This window comes from Oncorhynchus mykiss, chromosome 10 (assembly GCF_057628025.1).
Source record: "Oncorhynchus mykiss isolate SJ-2025 chromosome 10, ASM5762802v1, whole genome shotgun sequence".
In the NCBI taxonomy this organism is placed as follows: domain Eukaryota; kingdom Metazoa; phylum Chordata; class Actinopteri; order Salmoniformes; family Salmonidae; genus Oncorhynchus; species Oncorhynchus mykiss.
In genome coordinates, this window is record NC_143031.1 from 42,683,812 (window position 1) to 42,700,036 (window position 16,225).

Sequence of the window (16,225 nt, forward strand, 5' to 3'; positions counted from 1 at the left end):
TCAGAGAGTCTACACCAGAGAGTCTACACCAGAAAGGGGTCTACTGCTTCAGATTTACACCAGGGAGTCTACATCAGAGAGTCTACATCAGAGAGTCTACACCAGAGAGTCTACACCAGAGAGTCTACACCACAGAGTCTACATCAGAGAGTCTACACCAGAGAGTCTACATCAGAGAGTCTACACCAGAGAGTCTACACCAGAGAGTCTACACCAGAGAGGGGTCTACTGCTTCAGATTTATACCAGAGAATCTACACCAGAGAGTCTACACCAGAGAGTCTACACCAGAGAGTGTACATCAGAGAGTCTACACCAGAGAGTCTACACCAGAGAGTCTACTCCAGAGAGTCTACATCAGGGAGTCTACACCAGAGAGTCTACACCAGAGAGTCTACACCACAGGGTCTACATCGGAGAGTCTACACCAGAGAGGGGTCTACACCAGAGAGTCTACACCAGACAGTCTACACCAGAGAGTCTACACCAAAGAGGGGTCTTACTGCTTCAGATTTACACCAGAGAGTCTACACCAGAGAGTCTACACCAGAGAGTCTACACCAGAGAGTTGTCTACACCAGAGAGTCTACACCAGAGAGTATATACCAGAGATGGGTCTACACAAGAGGGACTACACCAGAGAGTCTACACCAGAGAGTCTACATCAGAGAGTCTACATCCGAGCGTCTACACCAGAGAGTCTACATCAGAGAGTCTACACCAGAGAGTCTACACCAGAGAGTCTACACCAGAGAGGGGTCTACTGCTTCAGATTTATACCAGAGAATCTACACCAGAGAGTCTACACCAGAGAGTCTACACCAGAGAGTGTACATCAGAGAGTCTACACCAGAGAGTCTACACCAGAGAGTCTACTCCAGAGAGTCTACATCAGGGAGTCTACACCAGAGAGTCTACACCAGAGAGTCTACACCACAGGGTCTACATCAGAGAGTCTACACCAGAGAGGGGTCTACACCAGAGAGTCTACATCAGATAGTCTACACCAGAGAGGGGTCTACACCAGAGAGTCTACACCAGAGAGTCTACACCAGAGAGTCTACACCAAAGAGGGGTCTTACTGCTTCAGATTTACACCAGAGAGTCTACACCAGAGAGTCTACACCAGAGAGTCTACACCAGAGAGTGGTCTACACCAGAGAGTCTACACCAGAGAGTATATACCAGAGATGTGTCTACACAAGAGGGACTACACCAGAGAGTCTACACCAGAGAGTCTACATCAAAGAGTCTACATCCGAGCGTCTACACCAGAGAGTCTACATCAGAGAGTCTACACCAGAGAGTCTACACCAGAGAGTCTACACCAGAGGGTCTACATCGGAGAGTCTACACCAGAGAGGGGTCTACACCAGAGAGTCTACACCAGAGAGTCTACACCAGAGAGTCTACACCAGAGAGGGGTCTACCTGCTTCAGATTTACACCAGAGAGTCTACACCAGAGAGTCTACACCAGAGAGGGGTCTTACTGCTTCAGATTTACCCTTTGCGGTAACAGTGTTGCACTTTTATGTGGATGCTCAGCTGTAAAAAAATGTTACGTCAATATTGTATGTTGATTAAGTTGATACTGCTGGTTGTAGAAGGTTTGCAGCTGTACCACATCTGGAGGAGAGTGATGGGGTATGCATGAAAACCAGTGAGAGGCTTGCTGATGACCCAAATAACCATGCTACCTTCAGTGGCTTCCTTCTCTTCCCAAAGGGAAATGAACACCATACACGTGATGAGGATAATCCTTGAATCAACAACTGCAATTTACTTTCACTAATAAATGTAAGATTGACAAATATAAAATGTGACACTTGTGTGTGATTCAATATTATATTGGCCAATGTCTGGGGTTTCATGGATATTTAAGACTTAAACATATGGAAATAACTTCTTATCATAAGCATGAGTTTGTGGGATTGTTCAGAGGAGTGGTATATTTTGAGACAGTAGATGGCAGCAATACCCAATAAAAACATAAACAATCTCTGACTGCAGCTACAACTCAGAATAAGGGGTAATAAAAAAGTATAAAATACCAAGCTGAGTTGAACAATATGCTGTTACACTGTATACACTGTTAAAATAATTGTTGTGTTATTTCAAACAGCTTTTTAGCTAAACAGAGTATAATCCTGATTCCCTGCATAGGGAGAACATAACATAATTTTACGTAGATGAATATTGGATTTCATTGTAGCTTTACCTGATAGCTACTTAGGGTTACACGCAAGGTTATATGGACACACTCACACACACACACGCACGCACGCACGCACACGCACGCACACACACACACACACACACACACACACACACACACACACACACACACACACACACACACAGTCTATGGCAGTATTACCTCCAGAATATAATCATAAGCATAACATGTTGTCACTAGAAAATTAGGAAAAACCTATGTTTAAATTAGCCCACCAAAATATTTTTCTTTCTTGTATCACAAAATCTTCTGACTAAACATAAAAGTTTTGTATAAAGAAACTGCTGTCAAACACCCTCATCACCCATATGATGTGTTGGGAGACACTGGGAAAACTGTCATGTATCCTCTGCTGGTGGGATACCCTGCAGCAGTTTGCCTTGTCTTGTTTCTCAAGTCTTATAGTACTTTTCACCCAGTCCCTTCCCTTGTGATTTTAGTCACTCTCTCTCTCTCTCCCTCTCTCTCTCTCTCCCTCTCTCTCTCTCTCTCTCTCTCTCTCTCCCTCTCTCTCTCTCTCCCTCTCTCTCTCTCCCTCTCTCTCTCTCTCTCCCTCCCTCCCTCCCTCCCTCCCTCCCTCCCTCCCTCCCTCCCTCCCTCCAGCAGAATTTCTGATTCCCGTCACCCAGCCTTAGATCTGTGTGTGCGCATAAGAGAGGGAATAGTGAGAGAGAAAGAAGGATAGAGAGAGAGAGAGAATGGAAGAGAGTTGGACAGAGTGCTGCTGAGAGGAGGGCAGTGCATCATGTTGCTGTGATGTGAGCAGGGACGCAGGAAGGAGGAGAGGGACCAAAACAAGAGAAGCAAAGAGGGAATAAACTGAGGACGGAGCTGGACTACATACCTAGTCTGAGGGAGCCAGATTAGCAGTGACTCAGAGCTTTTGGAATATTAACCACCAGAGAATATGGCTTTGCACCACTGTTTGCCTGCATAGTGCATATTCATGTCAGTTTATGTGTGCCACCGAGGGACTGAAGGGAGAAGGAATTCAACCTTATTATAAGAGAGTCTCTCAGTGCCCCCCTCCTCAAAGACTTGAAGCAGAGGAGCACAGAGGGGGACAAGGTGGTAAGGGGGCTAGGGGGACCCCCACTGCACCAAGAACACCTAGGACAAAGTGAGTGGAACCACAGCTAGACGCAGGGCTTGACAAACGCTAACAATGGTAAGTCACCTGAACATGTTAAGTGACCCCGTCAAGATTGAGTGTGACGGTATGGCACAGGTTTCGTATTGCTCTGTTCTGGATATAAATTAGGTATCAGTAATCTAGTGGCGATGAAATGACACAGTTTACCCCTCTTGCCTGTGCTAGGGAATTCATGGCAGCTTTATCAGCTGTGTCTGAAGAGGAGTTAAGGCATTCATCACTGACTGTTCCGGAGTGACATCAGATGGAGTCCGTTGGACTGTAACCAAGCGACATCCACAATGTGACAGCCACAGAGTGGTGCCTGCAGGCTCAAATTAATAGATGATCTGCCTCAAATTCTGACAGCTATGCATGAAGGGTGGGGGTGGACTGTGGGAAAAAATGTTTTTGCACACACACACACACACACACACACACACACACACACACACACACACACACACACACACACACACACACACACACACACACACTATTGTCCTTGCTTTGGCCACTGAATTGTAGTTCTATGCATCAGTAAAACAAACACACATACACATACGGGTACCCTGACATTTAGTGTGTCAGTTAAATGCACACACAGCCACTGATTAATTTCCCCATGTCAGGCTTTAATGAAGTCGTTAGCATAAATGCATACATTATCCGCTGCCCAAGGTGGGCTAAATGCAGGAGAGGACAGGACAGTGTAAGAGGCTGCCCAGTGCGGGCACAGGTAACCGAGGAGACAGAGAGGGAGGTCAGCATTGGAGTCATGCTGTGACTAGATGATGTCTGAAGTGTGAGCTCTGAAGGAAACACAGCCTGGGCAGACCGTGCTGTTATGCTCGGAATATAATGAGCTAAAAGTAAACAAGGGTCATAGGAAGGACTCCAATTAGCTTGACTGTTTCTTGACTGTCATGCACCCCCATGTCCTGCTGTGTGATAACTTGGTGTCATACGGGTACTGCAGTCCAGCTCACAGTAGTGAAACAACCTCTCACACATTATATCACATAATAATGTCTCCTATTGTCAGTGTAGGTGTATAATCTCAATTAATAATTTTTTTTGTTCTAAGCTGTGGTAGACTTGAAAATATCCATTATTCATGACTATCTCCAATCTGCTATCAAAGCTTTAGACCTCTGCTTGTCCTCTATTTCTGCTGCATGTGGGCATCTTTGGCAGTTTCCTTTATGTGTACTTTGTTTGAATTCAATCGTTCTTCCCCTGTACATATTCTTTTCACAGAGTAAACATTCAAAGTGACTATAGACTTAACGTTTGAAACTTAGAGATCATAATGTGCTCTTCACAGTAAACTAACATTGACTTTCCCAATAGATGTAATGGTGAAGGTGGACACCAGCTCTCCAGGGTTTTCAGGCCTCTGAGCCAGTTGACCAGGTGATGGGGAGACGGGCGGCTGACCTGACCACTGCCGTGCCAGTACTAGGAGTTCCCGCCCTGGTGGGGGTACGTGATTGGAGGACAGTAGGAGGGGAAAGGGCCGGGGAAGTGCTGCCCCTGACATGGGGTCCCCAGTGCAGCATCGGAGTGCAGACTTCGCCTGGTGTAAGAGCCCCTCCCATCCTGCAGGGCACGCAACTAATTGGCACATTCCCTGTCCAATCAGACAGCAGGATTACTCCCAAATCCAATGGCTACATCCCAAAGGAGCCAAAGGAAGAGGAAGGAATCAGACAGACTAAGAGTGTCAGAGAAGGAGTGGTTATTGCAAAACAGAGGAGTTTAGATTCCAAGATCAAACAGGGTGTGACTTTTGAAGGGATTTCCAGTAAGCTCACAAAGAATGTGTTCTTCAACCAACGGAAAAGTGGGACTTATTGCTATGCCCGGGCAATCAAGACTAACCCACACTTATCAGGGGGCATGGGGAATAGCAAGCTCAAAGGGAGGCGGGACATGCGCTACACCAATGGCAGTGTAGTTGACTCTGAGGCTATAGGAGGGATTTGTATTGACGGCAGTGATGAGGTGGAGCCTGTCTCAACCATGTCCTCTAGAGAAGGGGACCAATCAAAACCTAAAGAGCATTCTGTGGCATATTCATATTGTGGGAATACAAAACGACTACGAGCTCCCCCACCTCTCCAAATGCCCCAGCGGATCTGCAGCCAGTGTGGAGGGAGACAGACTGTGGTCCCAGGAGCTGGAGCTGCCAGCCTGGGAGATAAGAGCCCTTCCTCTGCATGCCCTGAAGGAACAGCAGCCATGAAAGCACCTCCTTCACTCACAGACAGAAACAACCTTCCCCTTTCACATACTGAGAAAGAGAGAGACTCTGCGTTCTCTCCTCTGAGGCTTGCAGACAGGGATCGGATACAAAGCCAGTGGACACACACAGACTCTCTACCCCCCCACCCCCACTGTAATCCCCCTATTCAGAACAACAAAGACAGGAAACCCAATCTGCCTGAAAGCCCAGCGCCTGCATGGCAGAACAGAGATCTGAAACAGACTAATGGTTATGCCTCTCATCCCACATACCCCCTGCATACCTCTATCCGAGACCCAGTAGAAACCGCAGACACACCTTCACAAAAACACCCAGACATGGCAGCCAGCCTCACAAGCATCTTACACACAACGACGACGACAGTCACCAAGGCGACTATTGAACCCAGGCGTACAGAAGCCAACTTCCTTGAGACCCCATCTCACTTGAGTAAGATTCCTCGACCAACACCGCTCACACTTTCTCCCCAAATCGCCGTGGCCACAAGGCCAAACACGCCACGCACACACCGTAAGCATCCGAAGACACTCACACATCCAAACACACAACCCAAACCCTCAATCACATCTAGTCACCCTTACCCTGTAAACCCACCACACAGAACCTCTCCTCCAAGCCATGTAAACCCACCACACAGAACCTCTCCTCCGAACCATGTAAACCCATCCTGGGTTATTACATCCCCTAAGCCTGAAAACACTCCACACACAACAACGCATTCTTTCACTGCTACGACATTACATAGAAGCGCACCCCCTTATCCCACTAAACCCCCTAAGTCTCCAAAGGCACTCACAGCGGCACCACCTACCCCTGTATGCACACCGACAACAACAACACTCCCAAACACAGCTACTACAGCGACATATAGAATACTCCCTAGCCATGCTAACACGTCACACACAACTACCACGTCAGCAAACACACCATATACCGCCACTCAGGCTAACCCTTATGACACATCACATACCACATCACACACAACTACACCCACCTACTATTATACCACAATAAACACCACTACACGCCCAAAGCCTTTGTCCCATACCCCTAACCATTCAAACACATCGCACACACCTACATCCCCTTACTTAGTTTACACATCCCCCAAAACACCCCACAGTGTTGAGAACGCGTCACAGGCAACTACATCTACTCGGCGTCATCCCTCAACCACATCCCTGACTGACTGGAGACCATTGATCGTGACGCAGATGCAATACAATAAACCACCTGACCCATCAGACAGATCACATAATAAGATAACATTCACAAAGACACACGCTGAACAAACCACTGCCTACCACGCAAACACTCATAAGCGATTTGTCGTTGAACCAATAATGCACGCAAATGTATATCCAAAGCTACTGACCGTCTCCACCAGAAACACACACTGTAGCCCTGTCATCGCGTCACAGACAAACGAGGAAAGGGACACTAGAATGTCCAATGCATCAAAGGTCACTGACCTCCCAGAATGCGTCGCTGAAAAGGATGCAAACAAAGAAGGAGAAGAGCAGGGACACTTCGCCACAAACCTAAAACTTGGGTCTGAGCCTCAGATACGTTCCCACACAGAGCACATTCCCTCCAGCGCATTCCACTCACATGCAAATACCACATCCACATTCGGACATGACGGGCAGACATACACAAATGACGCTCCACCTTCCGTCACACCACAGACACGAGCAGACCCTAAGGTCCTCATTGCAACCCAGACGAACACTTCTGCACATGTCAAGCCCGTCACCAAAACACCAAGCCACAGAAACACAGACTTCAGTTCCACATCAACGCCAGACGAACACACAAGCCCCACACACCGACTCATACCACAGGCCCGTCCATACACCATCACTGATCTCCTCACACACACACCCATAGACCCCGAGTGCTACCGCCTTTTGCCTCCATCCCGCATGGCTCACCTAGCCTCCTACACCCTCACCCATCCCAATCAGACACACCAGATGATCCATCCAGTATTTCCATTTTTATCGTCAAGCACCACCCCGCAGCCATCCCAAGACGATTCCAGGCTGGCTCACTCCCACCCGGCTGACGCAGCGCTGCTGCTGCCCCCTTCCCCACAGTGCAGCAGGCCAGCCCCTCTCCAACGGAGGCTGCAGTTTGTAGAGGCCAACCTGGCAGCCAACCAGGACAGGATCACTACCCTTCTCAACATCATCCAAGACCTGGAGATGAGCCAAGCTCTCAGCAAGGGGTAAGAGACAGGAAGGAAGATCACGAGAAATGACGAAGATCACAATCACGAGAAATGACGAGGAAGAGAAAGGGAGATAGATGGGGTGGGAATGAGTGAGTAGAGAAAGAGAACAGGGAGATAGATGGGGTGGGGGAAGGAGTGAGTAGAGGAAGAGAAAGGGAGATAGATGGGGTGGGAAGGAGTGAGTAGAGGAAGAGAAAGGGAGATAGATGGGGTGGGAAGGAGTGAGTAGAGGAAGAGAAAGGGAGAAAGATGGGGTGGGAAGGAGTGAGTAGTGGAAGAGAAAGGGAGATAGATGGGGTGGGAATGAGTGAGTAGAGAAAGAGAACAGGGAGATAGATGGGGTGGGAATAAGTGAGTAGAAGAAGAGAAAGAGAAAGGGAGATAGATGGGGTGGGAAGGAGTGAGTAGAAGAAGAGAAAGAGAAAGGGAGATAGATGGGGTGGGAAGGAGTGAGTAGAGGAAGAGAACAGGGAGATAGATGGGGTGGAAGGAGTGAGTAGAGAAAGAGAACAGGGAGACAGATGGGGTGGGAAGGAGTGAGTAGAGGAAGAGAAAGAGAAAGGGAGATCGATGGGGTGGGAAGGAGTGAGTAGAGAAAGAGAACAGGGAGATAGATGGGGTGGGAAGGAGTGTGTAGAGAAAGAGAACAGGGAGATAGATGGGGTGGGAAGGAGTGAGTAGAGAAGGAGAAAGGGAGATAGATGGGGTGGGAAGAAGTGAGTAGAGGAAGAGAACAGGGAGATAGATGGGGTGGAAGGAGTGAGTAGAGGAAGAGAAAGGGAGATAGATGGGGTGGGAAGGAGTGAGTAGAGAAAGAGAACAGGGAGATAGATGGGGTGGGAAGGAGTGAGGAGAGGAAGAGAACAGGGAGATAGATGGGGTGGAAGGAGTGAGTAGAGGAAGAGAAAGGGAGATAGATGGGGTGGGAAGGAGTGAGTAGAGAAAGAGAACAGGGAGATAGATGGGGTGGGAAGGAGTGAGGAGAGGAAGAGAAAGGGAGATAGATGGGGTGGGAAGGAGTGAGTAGAGAAAGAGAACAGGGAGATAGATGGGGTGGGAAAGGTTGAGTAGAGATAGAGAACAGGGAGATAGATGGGGTGGGAAGGGGTGAGTAGAGAAAGAGAAAGGGAGATAGATGGGGTGGGAAGGAGTGAGTAGAGAAAGAGAAAGGGAGATAGATGGGGTGGGAAGGAGTGAGTAGAGAAAGAGAACAGGGAGATAGATGGGGTGGGAAGGAGTGAGTAGAGAAAGAAAACAGGGAGATAGATGGGGTGGGAAGGGGTGAGTAGAGAAAGAGAAAGGGAGATAGATGGGGTGGGAAGGAGTGAGTAGAGAAAGAGAACAGGGAGATAGATGGGGTGGGAAGGAGTGAGTAGAGAAAGAGAAAGGGAGATAGATGGGGTGGGAAGGAGTGAGTAGAGATAGAGAACAGGGAGATAGATGGGGTGGGAAGGGGTGAGTAGAGAAAGAGAAAGGGAGATAGATGGGGTGGGAAGGAGTGAGTAGGGATAGAGAACAGGGAGATAGATGGGGTGGGAAGGGGTGAGTAGAGAAAGAGAAAGGGAGATAGATGGGGTGGGAAGGAGTGAGTAGAGAAAGAGAACAGGGAGAAGATGGGGTGGGAAGGAGTGAGTAGAGAAAGAAAACAGGGAGATAGATGGGGTGGGAAGGGGTGAGGAGAGGAAGAGAAAAGGAGAAAGATGGGGTGGGAAGGAGTGAGTAGAGGAAGAGAAAGGGAGATATATGGGGTGGGGAAGGGGTGAGGAGAGGAAGAGAAAAGGAGATAGATGGGGTGGGAAGGAGTGAGTAGAGGAAGAGAAAGGGAGATAGATGGGGTGGGAAGGGGTGAGGAGAGGAAGAGAAAGGGAGATAGATGGGTGGGAAGGAGTGAATAGAGGAAGAGAAAGGGAGATAGATGGGTGGGAAGGAGTGAGTAGAGGAAGAGGAAGGGAGATAGATGGGTGGGAAGGAGTGAGTAGAGGACGAGAAAAGGAGATAGAAGGGGTGGGGATGAGTGAGTAGAGGAAGAGAAAGGGAGATAGATGGGGTGGGAAGGAGTGAGTAGAGGAAGAGAAAGGGAGATAGATGGGTGGGAAGGAGTGAGTAGAGGAAGAGAAAGGGAGAAAGATGGGGTGGGAAGGAGTGAGTAGTGGAAGAGAAAGGGAGATAGATGGGGTGGGAAGGAGTGAGTAGAGAAAGAGAACAGGGAGATAGATGGGGTGGGAAGGAGTGAGTAGAGGAAGAGAAAGGGAGATAGATGGGGTGGGAAGGAGTGTGTAGAGGAAGAGAACAGGGAGATAGATGGGGTGGGAAGGAGTGAGTAGAGAAAGAGAACAGGGAGATAGATGGGGTGGTAATGAGTGAGTAGAGGAAGAGAAAGAGAAAGGGAGATAGATGGGGTGGGAAGTAGTGAGTAGAGGAAGAGAAAGAGAAAGGGAGATAGATGGGGTGGGAAGGAGTGAGTAGAGGAAGAGAAAGAGAAAGGGAGATAGATGCGGTGGGAAGGAGTGAGTAGAGGAAGAGAAAGGGAGATAGATGGGGTGGGAAGGAGTGAGTAGAGAAAGAGAACAGGGAGATAGATGGGGTGGGAATGAGTGAGTAGAGAAAGAGAACAGGGAGATAGATGGGGTGGGAAGGAGTGAGTAGAGAAAGAGAAAGGGAGATAGATGGGGTGGGAAGGAGTGAGTAGAGAAAGAGAACAGGGAGATAGATGGGGTGGGAAGGAGTGAGTAGAGAAAGAAAACAGGGAGATAGATGGGGTGGGAAGGGGTGAGTAGAGAAAGAGAAAGGGAGATAGATGGGGTGGGAAGGAGTGAGTAGAGAAAGAGAACAGGGAGATAGATGGGGTGGGAAGGAGTGAGTAGAGAAAGAGAAAGGGAGATAGATGGGGTGGGAAGGAGTGAGTAGAGATAGAGAACAGGGAGATAGATGGGGTGGGAAGGGGTGAGTAGAGAAAGAGAAAGGGAGATAGATGGGGTGGGAAGGAGTGAGTAGGGATAGAGAACAGGGAGATAGATGGGGTGGGAAGGGGTGAGTAGAGAAAGAGAAAGGGAGATAGATGGGGTGGGAAGGAGTGAGTAGAGAAAGAGAACAGGGAGATAGATGGGGTGGGAAGGAGTGAGTAGAGAAAGAAAACAGGGAGATAGATGGGGTGGGAAGGGGTGAGGAGAGGAAGAGAAAAGGAGAAAGATGGGGTGGGAAGGAGTGAGTAGAGGAAGAGAAAGGGAGATAGATGGGGTGGGAAGGGGTGAGGAGAGGAAGAGAAAAGGAGATAGACGGGGTGGGAAGGAGTGAGTAGAGGAAGAGAAAGGGAGATAGATGGGGTGGGAAGGGGTGAGGAGAGGAAGAGAAAGGGAGATAGATGGGTGGGAAGGAGTGAATAGAGGAAGAGAAAGGGAGATAGATGGGTGGGAAGGAGTGAGTAGAGGAAGAGGAAGGGAGATAGATGGGTGGGAAGGAGTGAGTAGAGGAAGAGAAAAGGAGATAGATGGGGTGGGGGAAGGAGTGAGTAGAGGAAGAGAAAGGGAGATAGATGGGGTGGGAAGGAGTGAGTAGAGGAAGAGAAAGGGAGATAGATGGGTGGGAAGGAGTGAGTAGAGGAAGAGAAAGGGAGAAAGATGGGGTGGGAAGGAGTGAGTAGTGGAAGAGAAAGGGAGATAGATGGGGTGGGAAGGAGTGAGTAGAGAAAGAGAACAGGGAGATAGATGGGGTGGGAAGGAGTGAGTAGAGGAAGAGAAAGGGAGATAGATGGGGTGGGAAGGAGTGAGTAGAGAAAGAGAACAGGGAGATAGATGGGGTGGGAAGGAGTGAGTAGAGGAAGAGAAAGGGAGATAGATGGGGTGGGAAGGAGTGTGTAGAGGAAGAGAACAGGGAGATAGATGGGGTGGGAAGGAGTGAGTAGAGAAAGAGAACAGGGAGATAGATGGGGTGGTAATGAGTGAGTAGAGGAAGAGAAAGAGAAACGGAGATAGATGGGGTGGGAAGTAGTGAATAGAGGAAGAGAAAGAGAAAGGGAGATAGATGGGGTGGGAAGGAGTGAGTAGAGGAAGAGAAAGAGAAAGGGAGATAGATGCGGTGGGAAGGAGTGAGTAGAGGAAGAGAAAGGGAGATAGATGGGGTGGGAAGGAGTGAGTAGAGAAAGAGAACAGGGAGATAGATGGGGTGGGAATGAGTGAGTAGTGAAAGAGAACAGGGAGATAGATGGGGTGGGAAGGAGTGAGTAGAGAAAGAGAACAGGGAGACAGATGGGGTGGGAAGGAGTGAATAGAGGAAGAGAAAGGGAGATAGATGGGTGGGAAGGAGTGAGTAGAGGAAGAGAAAGGGAGATAGATGGGTGGGAAGGAGTGAGTAGAGAAAGAGAACAGGGAGACAGATGGGGTGGGAAGGAGTGAATAGAGGAAGAGAAAGGGAGATAGATGGGTGGGAAGGAGTGAGTAGAGGAAGAGAAAGGGAGATAGATGGGTGGGAAGGAGTGAGTAGAGGAAGAGAAAGGGAGATAGATGGGTGGGAAGGAGTGAGTAGAGGAAGAGAAAGGGAGATAGATGGGTGGGAAGGAGTGAGTAGAGGAAGAGAAAGGGAGATAGATGGGGTGGGAAGGAGTGTGTAGAGAAAGAGAACAGGGAGATAGATGGGGTGGAATGAGTGAGTAGAGAACGAGAACAGGGAGATAGATGGGGTGGGAAGGAGTGAGTAGAGGAAGAGAAAGAGAAAGGGAGATAGATGGGGTGGGAAGGAGTGAGTAGAGAAAGAGAACAGGGAGATAGATGGGGTGGGAAGGAGTGAGTAGAGAAAGAGAACAGGGAGATAGATGGGGTGGGAAGGAGTGAGGAGAGGAAGAGAAAAGGAGATAGATGGGGTGGGAAGGAGTGAGGAGAGGAAGAGAAAAGGAGATAGATGGGGTGGGAAGGAGTGAGTAGAGGAAGAGAAAGGGAGATAGATGGGTGGGAAGGAGTGAGTAGAGGAAGAGAAAGGGAGATAGATGGGTGGGAAGGAGTGAGTAGAGGAAAAGAAAGGGAGATAGATGGGGTGGGAAGGAGTGTGTAGAAAAAGAGAACAGGGAGATAGATGGGGTGGGAAGGAGTGAGTAGAGGAAGAGAAAGGGAGATAGATGGGGTGGGAAGGAGTGAGTAGAGAAAGAGAACAGGGAGATAGATGGGGTGGGAAGGAGTGAGTAGAGGAAGAGAAAGGGAGATAGATGGGGTGGGAAGGAGTGTGTAGAGGAAGAGAACAGGGAGATAGATGGGGTGGGAAGGAGTGAGTAGAGAAAGAGAACAGGGAGATAGATGGGGTGGTAATGAGTGAGTAGAGGAAGAGAAAGAGAAAGGGAGATAGATGGGGTGGGAAGTAGTGAGTAGAGGAAGAGAAAGAGAAAGGGAGATAGATGGGGTGGGAAGGAGTGAGTAGAGGAAGAGAAAGAGAAAGGGAGATAGATGCGGTGGGAAGGAGTGAGTAGAGGAAGAGAAAGGGAGATAGATGGGGTGGGAAGGAGTGAGTAGAGAAAGAGAACAGGGAGATAGATGGGGTGGGAATGAGTGAGTAGAGAAAGAGAACAGGGAGATAGATGGGGTGGGAAGGAGTGAGTAGAGAAAGAGAACAGGGAGACAGATGGGGTGGGAAGGAGTGAATAGAGGAAGAGAAAGGGAGATAGATGGGTGGGAAGGAGTAAGTAGAGGAAGAGAAAGGGAGATAGATGGGTGGGAAGGAGTGAGTAGAGAAAGAGAACAGGGAGACAGATGGGGTGGGAAGGAGTGAATAGAGGAAGAGAAAGGGAGATAGATGGGTGGGAAGGAGTGAGTAGAGGAAGAGAAAGGGAGATAGATGGGTGGGAAGGAGTGAGTAGAGGAAGAGAAAGGGAGATAGATGGGTGGGAAGGAGTGAGTAGAGGAAGAGAAAGGGAGATAGATGGGTGGGAAGGAGTGAGTAGAGGAAGAGAAAGGGAGATAGATGGGGTGGGAAGGAGTGTGTAGAGAAAGAGAACAGGGAGATAGATGGGGTGGTAATGAGTGAGTAGAGAACGAGAACAGGGAGATAGATGGGGTGGGAAGGAGTGAGTAGAGGAAGAGAAAGAGAAAGGGAGATAGATGGGGTGGGAAGGAGTGAGTAGAGAAAGAGAACAGGGAGATAGATGGGGTGGGAAGGAGTGAGTAGAGAAAGAGAACAGGGAGATAGATGGGGTGGGAAGGAGTGAGGAGAGGAAGAGAAAAGGAGATAGATGGGGTGGGAAGGAGTGAGGAGAGGAAGAGAAAAGGAGATAGATGGGGTGGGAAGGAGTGAGTAGAGGAAGAGAAAGGGAGATAGATGGGTGGGAAGGAGTGAGTAGAGGAAGAGAAAGGGAGATAGATGGGTGGGAAGGAGTGAGTAGAGGAAAAGAAAGGGAGATAGATGGGGTGGGAAGGAGTGTGTAGAAAAAGAGAACAGGGAGATAGATGGGGTGGTAATGAGTGAGTAGAGGAATAGAAAGGGAGAAAGATGGGGTGGGAATGAGTGAGTAGAGGAAGAGAAAGGGAGATAGATGGGGTGGGAAGGAGTGAGTAGAGGAAAAGAAAGGGAGATAGATGGGGTGGGAAGGAGTGAGTAGAGGAAGAGAACAGGGAGATAGATGGGGTGGGAAGGAGTGAGTAGAGGAAGAGAAAGGGAGATAGATGGGGTGGGAAGGAGTGAGTAGAGAACTGAATGATATTAGAAAGAATTGAAAAGTAATTAAAGCCTCTTTTGTTCTTATTAAAGGCCCAATGCTGCCGTTTTCATCTCAAATTCAAATAATTTCTGGGTGACAATTAAGTACATTAATGTGACTGTTTTAAATTAAAATGGTCAAATAGAAACAAAAACATATTCCTATCAAAGTTTAGTTTCTCAGGCAAAAATAATTCTAGGACTGTCTGGGAGTGGTCTGAGTGGGGAGGTGAAAACTGAAAATTAACGTTTACTGGCATAGAGATTTGGAACTCTCTTTCTTATTGGTCTATTAACTAATTTACTGCATGGTAATTTCGGACAGTCTTTTCAAACAGCTCTTACACTAATAGGGCATTATCATAAATTTCATAATGTCATAGTATTACTCCAATCTCATGTGTGGAAATGTATATAAAACACAGGGAAATCGTGTTTTTGACTGCACTGGAACTTTAATATCTCCTGCTCTCCTGCTGTTTCAGTCGGCGATGCTACAGGACAGGGCAGGACCTCAGGGAGTGCTCCACCTGTCAGAAGACCGCTTGTATCGTCTACAGGTGAGACACAAGAAGCATGGTCAGATCGGTTTGACTCGTTCCTCCTGTTTTTGCTTTTCTCAGTTTTCACCCTCTCTCTATCTCTCTGTCGCTGCAGTGTGGAGTATGACTTCAGGCAGCAAGAGAGACGTTTCTTGGCGGTTCTGAATCCTCAGAAGGCTGACAACAACGCTACAACATTTCTCCCCTCCCTGCCTCACAACCCCACCTTGCTGACCAATGCCATCACTAAGACCATGACCAAGTCCAAGGTTAAAAGCAAAAAGTTGTGCAAGACGCTTTTCCGATGGCTGCCTAGGAAAATTCAGCGGACAAAGTCCTCCTTTCACCAACTCTCTCCAGATCATTTGAACTCCTAGCATGCTATCCATGAGATATCCCCTGTAATATAAGATCTGATGTCCCCATTACAGCAAGCAGCACTTGTCATCGTGGAAGACACGTCACTTCCTGTTCACATGATAGCTGTTCTGAAATCTGATTTGCTCCTTTAAGGCTGATTGACACCCTACTGTCCAATCAGGACATAGCATGAACAGGATATCCCCAATAGTAACTAGAGACATTTGCCCAGTCGAGCAAGAGTATATCATAAGGGAAAACTTCATCCTTCAGGTGAAAATCATAAACCTTCATCCAAAGCACATGCGATAGTTTTGTTGAACTAGATGAGACTTCCAAAAGTTTGCTAGATTGCAATCACCATTTTTCAGAGTAAATGTAGATGAAAGTCCACTTAGTTCTGTTCTATAGTGTCTTGTAGCTAAGTGTTGCCGTCCTCTTACAGATTCCCCTGACCAGCTTATCCCAGGGTAAATGTACCTACCTGATTTTTTGGAGAAATAAACCAAAGCTACAGCACATACTGTAAACATGCTCTCTTTCATGTGTAAGTAATATCGCTTATTGCTATCCATCTGTCTATCTTAGCCTGTTAGTAATTTAATCACCTCCTCTTACAGACAGACAGACAGACAGACAGACAGACAGACAGACAGACAGACAGACAGACACAGTACAGGGACCCACACATGGTACTACACAGGAATCCTCCCACAAAACTCATAGATACTGTAGTCATCCAGGCCTGCTCTGTTCTCTCACCTGACACAGTTAG

General features: G+C 48.1%; 1 protein-coding gene across 1 annotated transcript; it reads left to right on the plus strand.

Moving 5' to 3' along the window:
- The first annotated feature begins 4,727 nt into the window (after positions 1-4,727).
- On the plus strand, positions 4,728-15,980 carry LOC118966631 (uncharacterized). Its single transcript, XM_036989350.2, has 3 exons — positions 4,728-7,867; positions 15,034-15,108; positions 15,206-15,980. Exons 1-3 carry the CDS (start codon positions 4,788-4,790, stop codon positions 15,465-15,467), a joined length of 3,417 nt encoding a protein of 1,138 aa, XP_036845245.2. The 5' UTR covers positions 4,728-4,787; the 3' UTR covers positions 15,468-15,980.
- The last annotated feature ends 245 nt before the right edge of the window (positions 15,981-16,225 follow it).